Genomic DNA, 20707 nt, shown 5'->3' on the forward strand with positions numbered 1-20707 from the left:
TGTTAGAACTGTAAGCATATTTTGACATTTGTTAAGATATGTACAAAAAGAAAAAAAAATAAAGTTGAAAAATTTCAAAGTTTAAAAAAAAAAGTTTGTTTTTATGAAAAAAAAATATTGAATTATTAGTTCAGATTTTACGGATATAGTTTTATTTTTCAATCCAAAAATAGACTTAAGTTTCACACCTGCACCAGAGAATTGTATTATCCATAATTTTCTTACAAAAAAAAGCTAGAGCTTACGGTCAAAACCCTTATTAGCTCAGATTTTACGGAAATAGTTTATTTTTATAGGTTTCAGACAACACACGCCTATGAGAGACTAATAGGCGTCCCCCAAAAAATACTTTTCAGACATTTCTTGTTAAAAATTTTTATTTCAAGTCATTCATTTGGGTTTTTCACAAGTAATTCGGACCACAGTACAGCACTATAAGTACTCTAAGACACCCCGCTCCCATCCCTCCAAAAATATTTTATTCATAGATTTCTTGTTAAAATATTTTATAATGAATCCCAAATCTTTGGAAATAGCATCTATTTCTACCCGTTTCAGTTTTGATGTTGCTCCTTACTTTCAGCTGAAGAAACTTTTTTATAATTCAATTTCTGATCGTGGGGGGTGGGCCACGGTTGAAGTTGTTTTCACGTAAAAATACCCTTCCCCTCTTCCATGGAAAATTCCCCCCTCAAGACAATTCTTAATTTCTGATCGCGCTTTTCAGACATTTCTTGTTAAAACTTTATTTTCAACTAATTCATCCGGGTTTTCGAAAGCAATTCATGCTTATTGATGCACGGAAAAACAAAATCCTTTACTGAATCGTGAATCTCAACTGGTATCTCCCCATCAATTTCAAAAAAATATCAAACCGGTCCATTCTCCTCAACGCTGTCAATGATGGGGAAATGGGGAGCTTGAGGGTCATTTAGACATTTATAGTCATCGCAAGGTAGCACATAATCCCTCCAAAAATTGATATCCCGCTCCCATCCCTCCAAAAATATTTTATTCAGAGATTTCTTGTTAAAAATTTTTATAATGAATCCTAAATCTTTGGAAACAGCCTCTATTTCGGCCTGTTTAAGTTTTGATGTTGCTCCTTACTTTCAGTTGAAGAAACCTTATTATAATTTAATTTCTGATCGCGGGGGGCGGGCCGCGGTTGAAGTTGTTTTCACGTAAAAATATCCTTCCCCTTTTCCATGGAAAATTCCCCCCTCAAGACAATTCTTAATTTCTGATCGCGCTTTTCAGACATTTCTTGTTAAAACTTTATTTTCAGCTAATTCATCCGAGTTTTTGAAAGCAATTCATGCCAGAGTACAGCACTATAACTAGTCCAAGACATCCACTCTGTCATTGCCCCATCCCCCAAAAAATACTTTTCTGACATTTCCTGTTAAAAATTTTATTTCAAGTCATTCATTTGGGTTTGTCACAAGTAATTCGTACCACAGTACAGCACTATCACTAGTTTGAGACATCCAATCTGTCATCGCTCCATCTCCCCAAAAACAATTTTCAGACATTTCTCGTTAAAAATTTTATTTCAACTCATCCACATGGGTTTTTCGCTAGCAACTTCCCCCTCCACTATCAAACTATAAGTACTCTTAGACACCCCGCTCCCATCACCCCACCACTTCTGTATTATATGGAACACATCGAAGATGTAAAGCTATCCGTTATTACAATTCTTTTCTTGTCATCTACACCCTTCTTAGTATCAAATTCTTCATATAGTATAACGTTAAACCATTTTAAATTGACAACACTGTCCAAACATCACTTGTGTATTATACAGTACACAATCGCCCCATCCCCCAAAAAATAATTTTCAGACATTTCTTGTTAAAAATTTTATTTCAAGTCATTCATTTGGGTTTTTCACAAGCAATTCGTACCACAGTACAGCACTATCACTAGGCTGAGATATCCAATCTGTCATTGCTCCATCCCCCCAAAAACAATTTTCAGACATTTCTCGTTAAAATTTTTATTTCAACTAATCCACATGGGTTTTTCGCTAGCAAATCCCCCCTCCACTATCGCACTATAAGTACTCTAAGACACCCCGCTCCCATCACCCCACCACTTATATATTATATGGAACACATCGAAGAAGTAAAGCTATCCGTTATTACAATTGTTTTCTGGTCATCTACACCCTCTTACTAGCAACTTCTTCGTATAGTATAACGTTAAACTATTTTAAATTGACAACACTGTCCAAACATCACTTCTGTATTATACAGAAAACAATCAACCCATTTCACCCGAAACACTTTTCAGCCATTTCTAGTTAAAATTTTTATTTCTACTCATCCACACAGGGTTTTCGCTAGCAGCTCGGCCCACCGTACAGCACTATAAGTACTCTAAGAGATCCTTCTGCCATCACCCCATCACTTATGTATTATATGGAACACATCGATGAAGTAAAGCTATTCGTTATTACAATTCTTTTCTTGTCATCTACAGCCCTCTTAGTATCAACTTGTTCGTATAGTATAACGTTAAACTATTTTAAATTGACAACACTGTTCAAACATCACTTGTGTATTATGCAGTACATATCGAAGTATTCACAAATGCTAAACCCTTTTTCTTTATCAGAAAAAAATGCCAATTGCCAAAAAAAAATTCTTTTGTCGAGGTGTATTAAATCACACATTTCCATCCTTTGTTTTCTTAATCCCGATAAGACGCATGAAATGTTGTCTGGAAATTGTCACTCTTGCTAACAGGATTAGACACAGATGCCTTTAGAGTGGAATAAAATGCACATGTCTAAATATAGTGTCGAAGGCGTGGGTTTTCTTGTGCAATTCATGTGTAATTGTATGTGTAATTAGAATCTTATACACCCTTACTACTGATATAGCACTGAAAACAAAACTTTTGGTGTCACTTCTTAAGCGGAAAATCTCGGAAGCATAAAACGGTGTCATTGTAATAATTATGGTCCTTAATGGAAAACCCTTAATGGGAATGTGCTTTCAGGTCAAATTTATAAAAAGCGATTAGGTATAAATATAAGCTTTTAAAAGAACCCTTAAAAAGCTATCTTTTATTACAGAAGCCTTTTAGTTTCTGCTTGTCAGTTGGTGATTTATAAAGCCCTGTCTTTACTATCGCTTTTTTAGGCGAAGTCGGCCAAGTAAAAACAGTTTTTTGCTAATCGAAAAACAAACGTTCCTAAAAAAACATGTACTGTTCTGTGAAGTGTGGATTGTGAAATGTGGATACGAATTTTATCTCATAGACCAAAAGTGTTTCGTAGCTGACAATGTTCTTTACAGTATTTTCTAGAGGTGTCTTATCTCCCCTAGACCGGTGATAATTAGAAATTATATTAAAAATAAGTTTTCAACTGAAACTACATTATTGAAATGAACATATATTATTTCGTATAAATAAAAAAGATCATGGCAGCGTTGTTTCTACATTAAGTTTTAATGAAAAGCGAATAAAATTTAATTTAAGAAAACAAAGTTTTCCGAAGGAAGTAAAGAGTGAAGTTGAAACTGAAAACGGAAGAAAATTATCACTTCACAGCCTATCTAATATACATCAATACAACTAATACAAATAAGCCAACTAATTATGTTTTCCTGCGCTTTTAGGATTATAAAAAACCAGCGCTTTACTGAAAACACAAAATAATATAAGAGTTTTGGCACAGTAAAAGCAAACCAACTAAGGATATTTTTTATAGAATAAAATATTATCAGTCCCTTTTAATCCCTTTTAAGATAAAGCAACAATCCATTTTTGGATTGTTGCTTTATTTTTTTACGTTTAATTTCGTATCACTTCTGCATATAGGCTCAGTTCAATGACTGACTCTCGTTTTGGTTCTGAATAGGACATGTCATGATTAGTTTGTACACAAGTTCGAAGTAAAGTCATCTTGATAGTATTAGGACTATAGATCAGCTTTAGAATTTGTATCATAGCTTGAAATTCACTGTTGTATAGAGAGAAATAATCGGATTTCCATAGTTCGTATTATGTTTTATTTGATCTTCATTTCAAATAATATTAAAGTATATTTCTTACAATTTAAGACTGTTTCTTACTCACTATTGGTATCATAGCTGGCGAAACCAAAGTGCTATCTGATAAATCAATCCAATATTTCTGTATGCTGTTCAATTACTTCGCGGCTATTAAAAAAATATTTAATTTCACGCTTATATTTTTAAAATAATTTTAATTGTATAGTGAAAGTTACTGGTGTCACAACCGGTGTAAGACTATGAAAAGCTTTATTTATTCGTTTATTGTTGTCAGGCTACATACTCACTCTTGACTCCCAAATCAATATTCCTGTTATTTATACTTCACTTTTGTGTTTACAGTAAAGCGCTAGTTTTTTATAATCCTAAAAACACAGTGAAACATAATTAGTTGGTTTATTAGTACTACTTCTTTTTTTTAAGTTTCAACTTTGCTCTTTACTTCCCTCGGAAAAACTTTGTTTTTTTAAAATTAATCTTCCGGTAAGAAGGCACTCTAGCAATGCCTATGGTAAAGAGCTATAAGCATTCAGTGTATAATTTATTTATTTCTGCTGGGGAGGGGGGTTAACTTTTTTTCTAATTTTAGGGGGGAAATTTGTCGTTTTGACTCTTAAAATTGTTTTTTTTTTTTTTTTTTTTTTTTTTTTTTTTTTTTAATAAAAACACTCCCGCCAGGCATTTGAAGGTCTATGGAGAATTGGAAAACTTGGGCAAACATATGCACTTTTTGAGGCAGTAACTATTTATCTGTATTGACTACGTAATCCTAAAAAATCGATTACTGATCTCAGATAAGCAACTTAGTTTTATACTACCAAATGGTAGAAAACGCCACATCCTATGGTATAACCTTATTGGCTACTTGACAAGAGCACAGGAACTTTTAATTCACGTTCGGATGAGCCCCTTTTCCGTTTTTTAGGACCAGTTGTCCGATGCAATCGCACCTGTGGAAAAAATTAAAAAAAATAAGCAGTATCCGCGATCTTGTTGTAAGAAATAGAAACTTCACATTTTTGTAGATACGAAATTGAAACGTCTTCATTAGTGTTCTATGATATACTCAATGTGATTGTGTTATTTTTATCAAGATTACTTGCCTTTTTAAGGGCATCTTTTCGCAAGTCAGACAAATTTTTCTTAGACTCGTAGCTTTTGGTGGGTAACTTTAAACCTAATGAATTTTTCTATTTCAATTGAGCATAAAAAACCATTTTTTCATGTAATAATTGTTATAAAAACTCTTTTTTTAGAGTTTTGGTTACTATTATCCCATGTCACTCCTTAGTTATAGTTCGTTACCACGAACAGTTTGATCCGGGTCTTCACTTTTCTTTGAGAAACATAATTTTTGGAAAACGTTCTTTTTTAGTTTATTGTATTTAGAGACCAAAACCGATAAGCTATTTTCCTTAAAAATATTACTGCATGTTTAGTAATTGAGTCAGGATTAAAGCGTTTACTATACGGAGATCAAAATGAAAAGGACTGTAGAGTCCAATGCCGTATTCTTTACCTTTTTTATGTGCTATTTTCTTAGCCCTTCGTACATGAGGAAAGGGGTTCAAGTCCTGGTGTCACTATTTATAAACGGGATCCAGTAAAGCGTTGTTTTCAGGCCACCCACATCCAACTTGGAGTTCGACACTGGTTGTGCAAATTATCGTTTTGAGTGACGTGTTCAACACTGAAGAACGTCATCTCAGAACCTTTGTTCAACCATACTGTTCTGGCGCGTTACAATTTTGAGGAACCGGTGTTCAACACACTTAGAATCCGTAACATAAAAACGCTTTAAAGTGTTACTGGGTTGAACGTGGAGGACCTTGAAACGGTTTTTGTCGAACCCGCTCAAAACACGCATCAAAGGCAGTGCCTGAAAATACAACTCAACGTAACTCTGTTTCTCAGCCGGAGTCAACTCAGCTCTAAATGGATAACTCGAGAAATCTGTGGGGACCACCACCGGAAGCGTTGGATGATTTACCCCAATGATACATTGCACTCCCTGTCGAAGGCAGATAATCAGATCAGCACCTGCGCTTCGCAAAACATTGGTCAGCATACGAAAAAGTTGGAATTTAGCAAAGTATAATCACCTACGGAACAAGTACTGACAAAACTCTCCAAAAGTGACCCCGCGTACCTCAGCGCCTCTAGACGCAAAGTGCTGTGCTACTTAATCGCTCCGAGCCAATAAATTATGCTAGAGCGTGATTCAGGCGACGAGTGACCGGGATGAATTGTGTAACTACGGTTTTTAGTTGCCAGGTTCGCATAAGTATACAAAGGGTCACTTTTTTTGTGTGGAGAGGATAGGTTTTGTCAGTACTTGTTCCGTAGGTGATTATACTTTGGAATTTAGTAAGTTAATTTCTTATTCATCGTACACCTGGATGATTTTAGGTCAGTCTTCGGAATTTATATGTAAATAACACATTTTAAGCCTGCCTACTTTGTAATATTTGAACATTGGTAATTGCTTTTAGGTAGAGGCTGGCAAGAAGCCCAATTTTGGGTTATATTGCTCTACTTAGCTGTTAAACGTTTTGAAATTAGTTTGTGATGGGTTTAATTGGTCTTAACATAGAAGTCTCGATTGCTTTGGTCTTTGTTTACAGTTTTCTATACTCATGCAAACACCTTGTGAAAATCCTATTAAAATGAATGGGACTGTTAATATTAATCGTAAAAAAACTAAAAATGGAAAATATTGAATCAAAACCGTGACCAATTGACAAAGAATTTACAGGCTTGTCTTCACTGCTATCCAAAAATTAGCTCCTGAAAACTTTGTATTAATTTGCTTACATTAATAGAAATATAAAGCGATTACTTTATAAAGCGATTAGAAATATAATCTAAAACACCTTCTAATATGGATTAAAAAGCTCAATATGGAAAAAAAAACAGAGCATGTTTCCAGGGGTGTAATTTCGTCAAAATTCAGGCGGGGGGGGGGGGGAGGGGGACAAACTTGGAGCCGATTTTCCCAAATCAAGTGAAAATAACCAAGTGAAAAATAAAAATAAGATCTATAGCTCCGAAAGGGATAAGCTATATTAATGAAAACTGATCAATTTCTGTCGATGCTTGAATTAAGTAGATCTATCATACTTTTGACGAGATTTTCGAAGATGCTTAATTTCAACTCGGGGGGGGGGATTAAAACTGGGGTTGGGGAGGTCAGTTACCCCCTGCCTCACCAAAATTACACCTCTTATGTCTTTACTTCTAGATAATTGCTGTAGCGAGCACTTGACCGTCATAAATTATTTCTCTGTTGTAACTTGACAACTGTATACTCACGCCAAACTACTTCTCTCAAGTCGCTACTATTAACTAACAATACCTACTTTTGTTGATGAATATAGTTCCATTAATACTGTACTATAAACCCAAGCCCAAGGTGTTTTTCCACAGTTAAGAGAATTTAAAAGAATAGGAAAATAAGTTTGCGAATGAAGACAAGAATATTAGAAGTTACGGTAATGGCAATAGTTAAGCATGGTTATGAAACGCGGGCTTTGAAATGTAAAGAAGGATTTGTTAATAGTTAGTTCACACGGATGGGATTCCCATCATTCCTCGAAGAAATTCCGTTCAGGATTGATCGTTTTCCCGTCATGTCGTTCTGCTGGATTTGTTTTTCAACTTCTTCCTTTGGAACCCGATGGGTTTCATGGAAATTTCAAGGCAAAACATTTAGAAGTTAGAATCATGTCGAGAATGAATCATCCACAGACCCATAATCTTATAGCCATTGTGGATAATTATTTACATTTGTTTGACACTTGTCACAAAGAATATTAAAACATAAAGAAAGGACAACAAACATGGCAGGAAATTTCCTGAAATGGGAAAAGATGAAAAGAAAATGATGGGCGTACATACCATCTTCTTTCATTTTGTTTTTAGATTAACTAATTTCTCCGATTCTTGCAAACTGGAGCTAACTAAAACTACTGAAAATAGTACCAAGGCTAAAGCTTCTGAGTCTGAATAATTCATGCTGTATTGATTTGAAATTTTTGCTTCTCTTCATGATGTCTGGTGCGTTCAAACACTTTCCAGTGAGTATGAACAGTTTCCCGTCGATCCTTTATAGTTTTCCCTAATCGTTTTCTTATCCGTGTGAACTAACTATAAATGTCTTCCAGAGGAATTGTCTAAGGGTACGTACTTGAACGACCTTATATTAAACACTAAGATGTAAGAAAACTGTGGCTGGATTCCGTTTTATAGGCCTAAAATGAAAGGAACGTAATGAAAGGATCAATTTTTTTTTTCAAAGATTTTATTTCAATGTCAGTACATTCAAATTAACCAGCTTTATTGGTGTAACGTGTAAAAGATTTTCAATCTATGTTAATTTCTTTATATATCCATTCCTTTCATAAGCATAAAAAGAAATTCTAAGCTCAACTTACCTCTCATATATACATAGGCTGGTCCTTTCATCGAGGGCCTTGTTAAAACAATTAGGTTCAAGAGGTTTCCCATAATTCCAAGGCCACATATAGCTGGGAGGATAATACCATAACTAAAGTATTTCAAACGAGCCATGTTTACGTCTTTATTCATAATATCAGTCGAATTCCAACATAATTCTAAATGAGAGCTAGTGCTTGTACGGTAAAAAGAAACGATCCGTCCATCAATTAGCGCATTGTCAATATCCATTTTATAGTAGAGGCTACGACACTAAATTGCTACCCTTTCAAATATATAATTTAGCAGAATTTTAAACACTTATTGAGATAAACACTGGTTTGAATTACGTGTGAAGTTTTTTTTGTGCCCTTGAGACTAGCACCTGTTCCCGCATAAGCTATATTCCGTCTCTCAGAGAAACTTTGCTTCATTCAGTTTAAGTTCTTCTACTTCTGTCTCTAGCAGAGGAATGCTCATAAGTATTTAATCTCCAAGTTGTGTTTCCGCAGTTGGAAGTATAAAGCCTACTGTTTATAATGCAAGCTAATAGCATTAACTGGTAATAGCTTAGTAGCCCACATTTTTCTGATGTAGGTCAGTACAGTTTAAAAGCTTAAGAATACAGCAGGGGTGTAATTCGACACAAACAGGGCGGGCCGATATTTACTGTAAATGCATAAATAGCATAATATTTAAACAGCCGTTTTCTATGAATTTTTCTGAAGTTCCTTTAGGTAGGAGAAAGGCAATTGCTAGAAGGATAAAACTTGAGATTAGGTCTTTTCTTTAGGATGGTTTCTAGTTTGATTACAATATTAACTTTAAATATTTTACGAAGGAAGAAGATTTTCAAATAAAAGAAAAATGTAATGTTAAAATCTGAAACGAGCATAAATAAAGTCTTGTAATAATTCCAGCTTAAGACAAATAGAATTTACTAGAAATTAGTATAAACAATCAAAGATCTGGTTGTATGGTGAAGCAATTCTATGGGCGATTCAATAAATTTAAAGTGAACATAAACAAAGTGGGCAAAGAAATACAATAAAAAATTGAAATTTTCAGGAGATTTTGTATTAACTTATTTTGGAACATTTTGTATTCGTTAGCTTGCACTATTAGAAATATGAAGCAATTACAATATAAAATGCCACGGAAGGATGGTAGCTGACGGAAAGCGGGAAGGATGGTCGAAAAGTTTGGCAAATTATCAACTCGGTACTACGACCAACCACTAAGTCTTCCACATTACCAGCGCAATTGGTCGTGAATGATGAAGAAATTACCGAACCTACACAGGTTGCCGCATCGCTGAGTACATTTCTCGCAAATATCGGTGATACCAAAGCAAATTCCGTCGGGATACCATCTAAATCATACAAAGAATACCTTGGCCCGAAGTGTATGAAATCAATGGCAGTGAGTCCTGTAACACCAGGTGAGCTCGAATTACTAGTAAAAAATTTGAAGGGCTCTTCTGCTTCAGGTTTCGACCTGGTCCACACAAAAGCACTGAAAGCAGTAGTGATGACCATTGCCGAGCCACTAACTTACTTTGTAAATCTTTCATTAGATAAAGGGGTCTTTCCTGAAATGTTAAAAAAGGCAAAAATAATACCTCTTCACAAAGGTGGAAGTCATACAGACACAGAAAATTACAGACCAATCTCAATCTTATCAGTTTTCTCGAAAGTCTTTGAAACGCCAAAGAAAAACCAGCTTTACCGATATTTAGAGGCCAAAGACTTTTTAACAGCCGCCAATTCGGGTTTAGGGCTGGCCAATCAACCGAAGACGCCCTTACTTCACTAAATTTATTCGTAAACAGAATCCTAGATTCTGGTGCTTTACCGGCAGCAGTGCTTCTAGACATTAAGAAAGCGTTTGATAGCATGCACCACGAAATATTACTAGGAAAGCTGGATCATATTGGAGTTTGTGGCCAAGTCCTAGATTGGTTTAAGTCTTTCCTGGAAAATCGTCGAATTGACACAGAAAATGACCATACAAATGATGTCGTAGTTAACTGCAGGGTGCCACATTGCTCTAAATTGGAACCGGTATTGTTTCTTGTTCACGTAAATGATCTTCAGCAAGTACTGACTCCTGCGAGTCGTAGCCTTTATTGCTGCAAACTATATCACCCACAAACGACGCTGGGGTCTATAGTAGAAGCCGAGGACGAACTAATGGCATTTGCGGATGACTTACTTATGGCAAGCTCAGATTGGAGCAGCAAGTCTCTCAAAACAAAGCTACAAGACATTCTTGAAGAAACATACCTGTGGATGGATGCACATCGTCTAGTCATCAACATTGACAAATCGAGTGTTTTATTTTTTTCACGTATAGATTCGCTGGCTCCTGATGTGACTAGTATTGAAACCTCTCGTGGACTTATCAAGAGACCAGAAAAAGGACACGTTCGTTACATAGGTGTTTTAATCGACGAAAACCCCTCGTTCAGACACCACATAGCAAGTGTCGAGACGAAGCTTTCAAGGAACCTTGGAATCTTGAGAAAACTCAGTCACCATTCCCTAAAAAAAATACTGATCCTGATTTACAATGCAGTTATCAAGCCTCACATTCAATATTGTTCTACAGTTTAGCAATCTAATTTCAAGACAAATTTACAGAGACTAAACTCACTTCACAATAAAGCACTTCAAATTTTAGGCCCAGCACCGAACAGACTATCAATGACATCCCTTTACAGACTATCTTGCACCGTTTTTTGTTTTAAATATTTTTCAGGAACACTCCCATCACCATTTAAAGGCTTATTCACACTAGCATCACAAATCCATAGTTTAAATACACGATCTTCATCAGGCATTTATATACCCCCGACACCGACAGGTAGGTCGGAATTTTCTCCTAGAATTGCGTGTGCTAGAGAGTGGAATGCACTTCCGCAAGAGCTGAAGTCATATAGGTCTCTTGGATCCTTTAAAAAGAATGTGAAAAAATATCTAAAAAATTAAAAATTTATTTACTAGATTTATTTTATTATTATTATGTTTAGAATTTTTTGATATTATTATTATTTATTATATTTTAGTTTGATACTTCAAGGGGTGTGAGCGGAGGAGAAGCTGTGTTAAATTTATTGTTATTTGATGGCGGTTCGGGGTGGAAATTGGAGAGGACAGGAGGCCACGCTGTATTTAGAGTGTGCAATTATTACGGGCCCAAACGTGCATCAATGCGCAAGGAACTGAGTTTAGTGTATTTTTATATTTTTTTTTTATTTTAAAAACCCATATTGAACTTGAACTTGAATACAGATTAAAAAATTTATTATAGAACAAAACAGAACAAGTTTCTACTTCTAGGTAGAAAAAGTATCAACTAATCAGAAAACAAAAATCGTAAGCGTATCCAAATCAGGAAATATAACATACAGTAAACATTACGGAAACAGGGTTTTAACATGATAATGCTACATTTTGTGTTTGTTTCTACTTCAAAGTGTTTTTTAAACCTCGATAAAATTTAAATTTAATTATATTTAAAGGGTACATAAAGCATTTAAAAGTGGTTTTATTCTCTCAAGTAGAACAGAGTATCTTCAAATCCCTCACATATATTAATCTATTATATAACAAGATATTGTTACCTTGTTAGACCTTATCTCATACAGGAATTAATATAAACAATTACATTAAACATAAATATACCGGGTACTGCTAAAGGCGAATCAAATAATTTTAAAGCGAAAATAAATAAAGTGGAGGGTTGGTTGGTTGACTTTCACTTTCTTATGCTTTATACCTCTCTGCTTGGTGGAATATAAGAGGGCTAAAATCTCTAGGTTTTGGAAAAAAACTTTTCGCGTATGGTTATCCCTCCCCGGATTATTTACCGGTTGGTCTCTCCTCTCTTAAAATTACCGATGTTACCTCTTTTCTGTTTATAATAATAGTAGATTGTCACAATTTATAAAAAAAATGAACCCTTTCAAATCTGAATTTTGTTTACAATTAAATACCGAGTCTCAATGGGAATATTAGATGCAGGGCAGTAGCGCTGCCTAAATAAAGAGCCATGCGTTTTCTGTATATTCTTTACTTGCTGTTTTACCCCCGCGTCACGTCTCAAAAGGTTGATTGTAAAAACTTGGGAGTGGGCTTATTCAATTGGAAATCGAAATGTCTTATAAGAGCTTTTTTTAAGAGTCGGAAATGATATCAGGACAACCAGACCCCTCCCCTGTATTCTTTTTCGTTAATCATCGTCAAGGCACCCCCAAGACTTCTGACAAAACTTGATTTCGCCACTATATTTAAAAGTTCCATTAAATATGCATGCCACAATAAGTGGCCTTAAACTTTTAGGAATCATGGCAGGAGCGGATCCAGGATTTTTTAGGGGGGGAGTGCAAAATAGGTTGATCTGATAAACTTGCGTTAGGAGCAAGTTTATTTAACGCCAACTTGCGTTAATCAAGTAAATTACACTACTTTAGAGTACGTTAGGGGGGCGCCTCCTCGCCCCTCCCCTGAATGCGCCACTGAATCACTGTCTGTGTCCAAATGATCACAAATTATGTTGGGGGGGGGGCGTGGGAGCCCAGAAATGGACCATTTTTTTCTTATCCCCTATCATTTTAAAACATACAGCCATAAGTTACTGGGTCAACAGGAACCTAAGGCACTAAACAATTGTTTTGAGGTGCGCCCCCCTCTCTATTGATAATGTGACCAGAAAACTTTTTTCCTGATCTGCTTGAAACTAATATTCTTTTTTCCTCGACAATGAGGGTTCTGATTCAGAAAAAAAAATAGAACAAAAATATTGGTTCCACCAAATCAGGGCCCAACAAAGGGCCAAATAAGGGCCAGCAAACTTTTTCCCCGGCCGCTTTACGCGAATGGGGTGTTCGTACATACTCGGGACGAGGATCATTCGATTTAAATTGAAAGATCAAGTACCTCTTTTAAGAGGCCATATTCTCCCAAGACATCTGATTAATACATACGAGATAGCCGTTTTGTTCAGATTTGTTGGAAGTTCCAACTAACTCTTTTTAAGGGCTGAAGTATCATCAACCTCCCCAAAAAATCACTTTTTGAACTAAACTTTGGTACTTTTTTTGTCTCAACTTCAAGGATGAATGCTTCAACAGATAATTAAAAAATAGATTTGCCAATTTGGTCAATTAATGGCGCCCTTGTCAAATTGCCCTCCCCATCCAGATTTTTCTTATTGGCACCCTTGTCACATTGGACCCCCAACATTTTGCACTAGATCCTTACTTGAATAAATACATAAAAATAATTAAGTTTTTATGCTGATTCCAGATATATATGGTTACTTTTCAGTGTTACATATCAAAAGCTAAGACCTGGACAAAATTTGCCAGATTTAAAAAAAGGGAAAACACCCACAAAAATTAAAGTGATTTTAATGAAAATCACACCTTCAGATTCAGCATATCAGAGAACCCTACTGGAACGGTTTCAAGCTCCTATATACAAAAAAGTGTGATTCTGTATTTATGCCAAAGGAAAGATCACGGATGCGTGTTTATTTATCATTTTCTCATGGGTGATCGTATCAAACCAGTGATCCTATAATATAGGGAGAGGGCTCATTTCATCGGAAATCAAAAGTTCCAGTGCTCCTTTCAAGTGACCAAAAAGATTGGAGGAAAGCTAGACCCCCTCCCACCCTCTTTTTCCTCCAAAGACATCTGATCTAAATTTCAAGATAGTCATTTGATTTGGCATAGCTGAAAGGTCCAATTCCTTTACCTTTGGGGAGGACACGGCTTTACGTTTTGAGAGGGATATTTTCTCCAGGGGTTATTTTTCACGGGGAGAATTTTCCATGGGAAGGAAAGTTTTCGGGAAGATTTTTTCGAGGAATATTTTACACGGCAGGGTAGTTAAGGGGGTTTCCTGGTATGATTTGAAAAACGGTCAGATATTAAATGAAACACAGTTTTTCAAGCTGAAAGTAAGGAACAACAGTAAAACATAAAACGAATAGGAATTATTCCATATGTGAAGAGACTGCCCCTTCCTCAACCCTCGCTATTCATGAATTCAGTAAACGGTAGCATTCGCTTCCCTCCGTGTCTGTGTCATGATACCTGTCGTTGTACTCAACGAAACCTAATAATCACAGTGTCTCACTTATCAACCTAGTGTGTGGCACAATAGGGTAGCAGCTTTTGTTCTTCATGTGCAGGAAAATACATAAGCAGCTAAGGTTTCAATTAGTTTGTAATAAGAGGAAGAGAAACAACAAGCAACAACGTCTTGCAAATACCTTGTAATATTTAAATTAGACCCAGTTTAGAGGCCTTATTTGGGACAAAATTTGAACAATGGATGCCGCAATGCATGTAAAAGCAGGTGGATGTTGATTTATATCGCCATTCTAGTAGGCAAGGGCGTTGCAGAAGAGAGAGGGTGGGGGGTGCTTAACCCCAAACTTTTTGAATTTCGGTAAAATTTGGACCAAATGTCCAAAATCATGTTGAATCTGAAAAAAAATGGTACAGCAGAATCTCAGAGAGTCTAAAATTTCAATCCGCTTTGGATACCAATTTCAAGAACCAATGTAGAAGGTCCATAATTTAGTAATACAACATGTAAATTCTGTGAAAAAAGTCTCGTAATGGTATGTCTAGCTATTAAATATAATCAAAGCTGAATCAAAATCTAAAACCGTTCCGCAAATTTGATAAATTGAGAACTTGGTTTAGTATTGCACAAGATTTAGTATTATTTCTATGTTTTTGTTCTAAAACCAAAGTGAGTGTTCTGGAATGGATATGTTAAAAAGTGAAATTTGCTAAATTTGCATTTTCGTATTTTCTCCAAATCGGATCAATTTAGAGTACAAAAGTAAAACCTTTTTCAACCTAAAATAAGTTTATTCGCTTACAGAATTTGCTGTTTTTGGATTGGTTTGATCTACTTCATTTTTCCTTTTTTTTTGCCAGAGATGAACAGTGAGCTGTAAAATAAAATAAGCAAAACATGGCCTTGTTTGCAAGAATTCAAAAACACACTTTCAACTCACGGGTTCTTAGAAATATTCTTTACTTAGAATTGTTGATTTAAGCTTAAGTTTTCATGTGCATTTTAAAACAAAAATAACGATTGAAGGCATTATCCCCTTAGTTTTCAGTATATAAAATTTGACTTCAATCAAAACTACTGTGGTTTTTTCAATACTCTTATACATCCAGGCAGTTAAAATCTTTTGTTAATTAATACATGGCATTTTGAAATCGTTTTATGAAGCAAGAACATTTTTAGGAAAGGGACACTCCGTAACCTTCTAAGTTTCCAAATAATAGGCCTTAAATAAACCTTAAATACGCAACTGCCTACTCTATCTGTAAAGTCTTATTCCACTTTTCAGGTTAGGAGTCAACATCGATTGACTTTTACAAAGTTACTTAGCACGCAAGCTTCCTTAGAGCACTGAAATCAACCAATCACTGCAAAAACATAAGGCTAAAAACATACAGATCGGCCCCGCGCCGATGGCATCGGTGCCACACCGGCAAACCCCCGAATTTTTTCTTTGTGCCTGCGCATCTTTCATCGATGGCCAGCGCCGGTAAATCGGCGCCGCGCTCTGTTCTATACGGCAGAAAAATGGCGAAGTCCGTGCTCGTACAGATTTCAGTGCTTCATTCAAATTTCAAAAACGTGCCTATCTTTTAAATGTAATTATTAGTGGATATTAGAAGTTCTTAAGTCACGATTTCCAAGTGGGATTTCCCTAGCCTACTTTTCAAATTCTCCTGCCCTAGCCAATAGACTTGGTAATCCTTAGATAATGTTAGCCTGATTTCAGGTAGCACAGGCCTAATACAGAGTAAAAATTAGTAACCAACTGTATCATATACAGAGTTTTAAAATATGGCATTTTAGTGCTGTATTCTTAATAAGACTAGGTTATTTGTTTTCACTTGTGACAAACAAACTTAAGCTTAGATTTTTTATCAGCTCAAAAATTAGATCCTAGAAATTTCTAAGGAAATAGCTTAGATAGCTAACACAACATAAGGGGGTTATATTCTAGACAAGCTACTTTTCACTTTCTGGGAAAGTGGGTAGGCCTAGTCAAGGTTAGGAAAAATGAAACTTTCAGGGATGAATCTTGAGACTAAAGTATGGGTCAATATAAACCAAATCATATTAGAGTTTCAAATAAAGTGAATACACCATTTCATGCCTTTTTTATGTTGATTACAAATATAGCCTAATAAACATTTATATCATAAATGAATTTCAGCCCCCCCCCTCCCTATATAGGCTATACCTAACCTAACCCTGAATGGTGTATTCACTTTAGTCCTAACTCAATAATATGATTTGGTATATATTGACCAAAGTATGTTCTGCAAAGGTATTTTAAAACACCTAACTCCACTCCTTCTCCCTCTAGAGGATACTTGCCCTTGATGACCTTTATAGGCCTAAATCTTTGTTTTATAAAAGTGAAAACTTGCAAAATTGATCTTCTGCTTAAATGAAGTACAGGAAAACCATTTTCAGTTTCACAACTTTGCTCAATTCTAATCTATAAGGTTTCAAAGATCTTTGAGTAATTTTTTTTAATTAAAAAAAATACCATTAATATGGTTTAAAATTTTACTCAAATAGGCTAGCTAACAGAAATTACACTTTAAAACTAAAACCAGAGAAAAAGAAACTGAAAACTAAATAATTATGACATAATGTTGTTTTGTCTATGTTTTAATAGGTAATAGACCTGTCAAGTTTACATATTTCTAAGGCATACAAATCAGACAGAGCGTTCACATAGAAGTTTGGCAATACCTTCCCAGAGTATGAATTTTGGCCCTGGATTCATTGCTGAAAGTTTGGTAAATATTTACCAAATCCTATTATTGAGTTGCAACTAAAGTGAATAGGCCTATACCACTTGATGCCTTTTTTAATGCTCTTTACAAATATAATGATCATTTTTGTTGGAAATGAATTTTAGCCTCCACCCCTATGTATACCAATTCAGGGTATATATTTGCACCTTAGGGTGTGGGGGTAATTTTATGTCTGATGTAAATGAGAGGTTAGTTTAAACTTCACCCTCCTCATGTGCAAATATATACCCTGAATTGGTATATATAGGGGTGGGGGCTAAAATTCGTTTCTGACAAAAATTATGATTATATTTGTAAAGAGCATAAAAAAGGCATTGAGTGGTATATTCACTTTAGTTGTAACTCAATAATATGATTTGGTAAATATTTACTGAAAGTTTTATTTTCTTAACCTAACCACTTTCCAAGATAGCAAAAAGTAGCTTGTCTAGAATTTTTCTATTTAAAAGCTCAGGCCATTCTATAGCAACTTTTGAGTAAAATACTTAAAAAGCCTTAATTTTGGCCATTAGCAGCTCTTCACATGTTTCTTTATTTATGTTTTTGCTTTTATGCTTGATTTTTTTTTGTATTAGTCTTATGTATGACTATGACTAGGAAACCTGATAGAATTATGAACACTCTGGTACTTTCAAACAGTTTTGTAGCTGTAGTGGTTGACCTCTCCAGAAAGGAATACTATACAATTCTGAAAACTGCCTTAAAATTCTAAGATACCTGTATCTTTCCTAAAAGCACATCAGTTTACTTTACTGCTACTTTCCCTAATGTGCAAATATATATATTTCGAATTATATATATTCTATGAAATTTCATTTTACTTGTTTGGCATTAAATTGATTTAGATAGATTGCCCAAATTATATGCTCTTATTATTTTCAATAATGCTGCTGTTTTCTTCTTATTAATTTAAAGTAGACATAAAAATCAGACAATTTAAAGTAGACATCAAACAAGCAGCAGGAAGAAAGCATCACACTTTTGAAAATCTTTAGAGTCTATATAATTTGGCCTATATCTTTGTTCATTAGAGAGGAGGGGGAGGGTAAAGTGAAGTAAAACATCCTTTAGGAATTAGATAAGTAAATATTTTTAGATGTTTTTGGTTAAATGTTCTGGCCTAAACTTAGGACTACATGAGAACATGTTAAGAAAACAATTTTTACTACATAATATGCTAAAAAATTGTAATTAACAAATTTTGAAAGTAATTCTACTCTAGCCTACTTTACCCCAGCCCTCCCCCCTAATGTGCAAATATGTAGTCCAAATTATATATTTCACACATGTTTTTCTGTTTCTTAATTTTGTTGGTATTGATATAATTTATGGGTACACAAGTTGAAATAAGAGTGATGGCAAAATGCATAGCAAATATATAATTAAGGCTATATATTTGCATATTATGGGAAGAAGGTGAGTCCAGACAATTTCAGTCCCCTGTTTTGCATACAAGTCCAGTGGACAGTATCTGTCATGGGTCAACCCAAAAATCTTTGTCATCCCAATTGCAATTTCAGTTGGCTTTCCCTGTACAACATAGCTAATTTTTATTACCATTACTCCATGCCTATCTACCTTAGTTCTGTCCTAGAATGGATGATAGACTATCTATCAGCAAGTGAAACAACATCATTTTTATACAAATCTGAAAAATGGTTATGCCAGCTTTGCCTCTCACTTAGACTATCTATTCTTTGAATTAAAATCAACTTGGTAGAAGTGATGAAACTCTTGAGAGCCATGGCTAGTTAGAGTAAAACCAAGATAGAGGCAAAGCTGTCATAACACTTTCAGAAAAGTATAGTGGAGTTGCTTTCAAAATGTGTTAACTACAATTTTTCTACATATTACAAGTAGGATTTGTTTCTTTATATGTTTCCTTCTCAATAGCCCCAATTCTAGGCTTATATAATGGTTTATTTCAGAATTTATATGGTTTCTTTAGATGGTACAGACCAATATTTTTTTTCTTGTATACACACTTAAGTTCTAAGCATGGGCACCCATAAGGAGAGGGTGCCAGCCCCCCCCCTGGCTGAATGTTGGTATCATATATTTGTATTAATTTATAATGACTTTCCACAGAATAAGTTTTCAAACAAAAGTAAAGAGCTCCATTAAGCCAAAAATGGATAGAAGTGAAGTCAAGTAATCATCCAAGCTTAAAACTACCACATATCACTATCAACAAATAAATGAAACTCAAAATGAACCGAAATTAGAATAAATAGCGGATTCAAATTTGAAACAAGCAAAAATTAACATTAGTAGGACTGATAACCCCCATGCTGTCTTAAGACCAGAACAAAATTAGTGCTTTACTGAAAACAAAATATTTTAAAATGTTTTCACTTTTTTTGCTTAAATAAGTAAAACACTTATTTTTAATCACTTTTTTTCCATTTTTATTTTAAGGAATAAATATCAGTATAGATAATTTAAACTGACAATCCACAGTCATTTTTTTTTCAGCAAAGCCTAAGTTATGTTCTGGTCTTGAAAAGGCATGGGAATTGTCAGCCCTAGTAATGTTAATTTCTGCTCGTTTTGAGTTTGACTTGGCTATTTATTATAATATCTGTTTGTTTTGAGTTTCATTTAATTGTTGATAGTGATTTGTGGTAGTTTTACACTTGGAAGATTATTTGAATTTATTTCTGCCCATTTTTGGCCTAATAGAGCTCTTTACTTTTCTCTGAAAACTTTGGTGGTGTAAAGTTTTTTTTTAAATAAGACCAAATATTGAACCCCGAATTTCCGCCTGGGGGGAGGGGGGGCTGCCCCCCTTATGGGCACCCATACCTAGAACTTAAGTGTCTATACAAGAAAAAATTATATTGGTCTGTACCATCCAAAGCAAACCATATAAATTCTGAAATAAAACATTCCATAAGCCTAGAATTGGGGCTAATGAGAAGGAAACACATAAAGAAAACAATTCCTACTTGTAATACTTGTAAAAATATGATGTCATTTCACTTGCTGATAGATAGTCTCTCATCCATTCTAGGACAGAACTAAGGTAGATAGTCATGGAGTAATGGTAATACAAATTAGCTATGTCTTACAGGGAAAGCCAACTGAAATTGCAATTGGGTTGACTCATGACAGATAGTGTCCACTGGACTTTTATGCAAAACAGGGGACTGAAATTGCCTGGACTCACCCCTTCCCCATAATATGCAAATATATTATCTTAATTATATATTTCCTATGCATTTTGCCATCACTCTTATTTCAACTTGTGTACCCATAAATTATATCAATACTGACAAAATTAAGCAATAGAAAAACATATGGGAAATATACAATTTGGCCTTACTACTACTACTACTAACAACTCACTGCACCCCTAAGCTGC

The 20707-nt window shown here is 34.9% G+C and overlaps 2 protein-coding genes across 3 annotated transcripts in view; one reads left to right on the forward strand and one right to left on the reverse strand.

Annotated features, from left to right (window-relative positions):
• LOC148941326 (putative G protein-coupled receptor B0563.6) overlaps nucleotides 1-8627 on the reverse strand; it is a 124236-nt gene extending 115609 nt beyond the window's left edge. For both annotated transcript variants that reach the window (XM_089104044.1, XM_089104043.1), the window contains exon 1: nucleotides 8462-8627. In XM_089104044.1, coding sequence (XP_088960170.1) covers nucleotides 8462-8615 — 154 coding nt within the window. In that variant the 5' untranslated portion in view covers nucleotides 8616-8627. The remainder of the gene's footprint in view (nucleotides 1-8461) is intronic.
• Nucleotides 8628-16060: 7433 nt separating this feature from the next.
• The window catches only part of LOC148941329 (transcription initiation factor TFIID subunit 5-like), a 279459-nt gene continuing 274812 nt past the window's right edge, over nucleotides 16061-20707 (forward strand). Inside the window, 1 exon segment of the mRNA XM_089104692.1 lies at nucleotides 16061-16158. The gene's annotated coding sequence lies outside the window, so the exon portion shown is untranslated.

This window comes from Artemia sp. Qi Xiang Cuo, chromosome 18, assembly GCF_049724085.1.
Source record: "Artemia sp. Qi Xiang Cuo chromosome 18, ASM4972408v1, whole genome shotgun sequence".
Lineage (NCBI taxonomy): Eukaryota > Metazoa > Arthropoda > Branchiopoda > Anostraca > Artemiidae > Artemia > Artemia sp. Qi Xiang Cuo.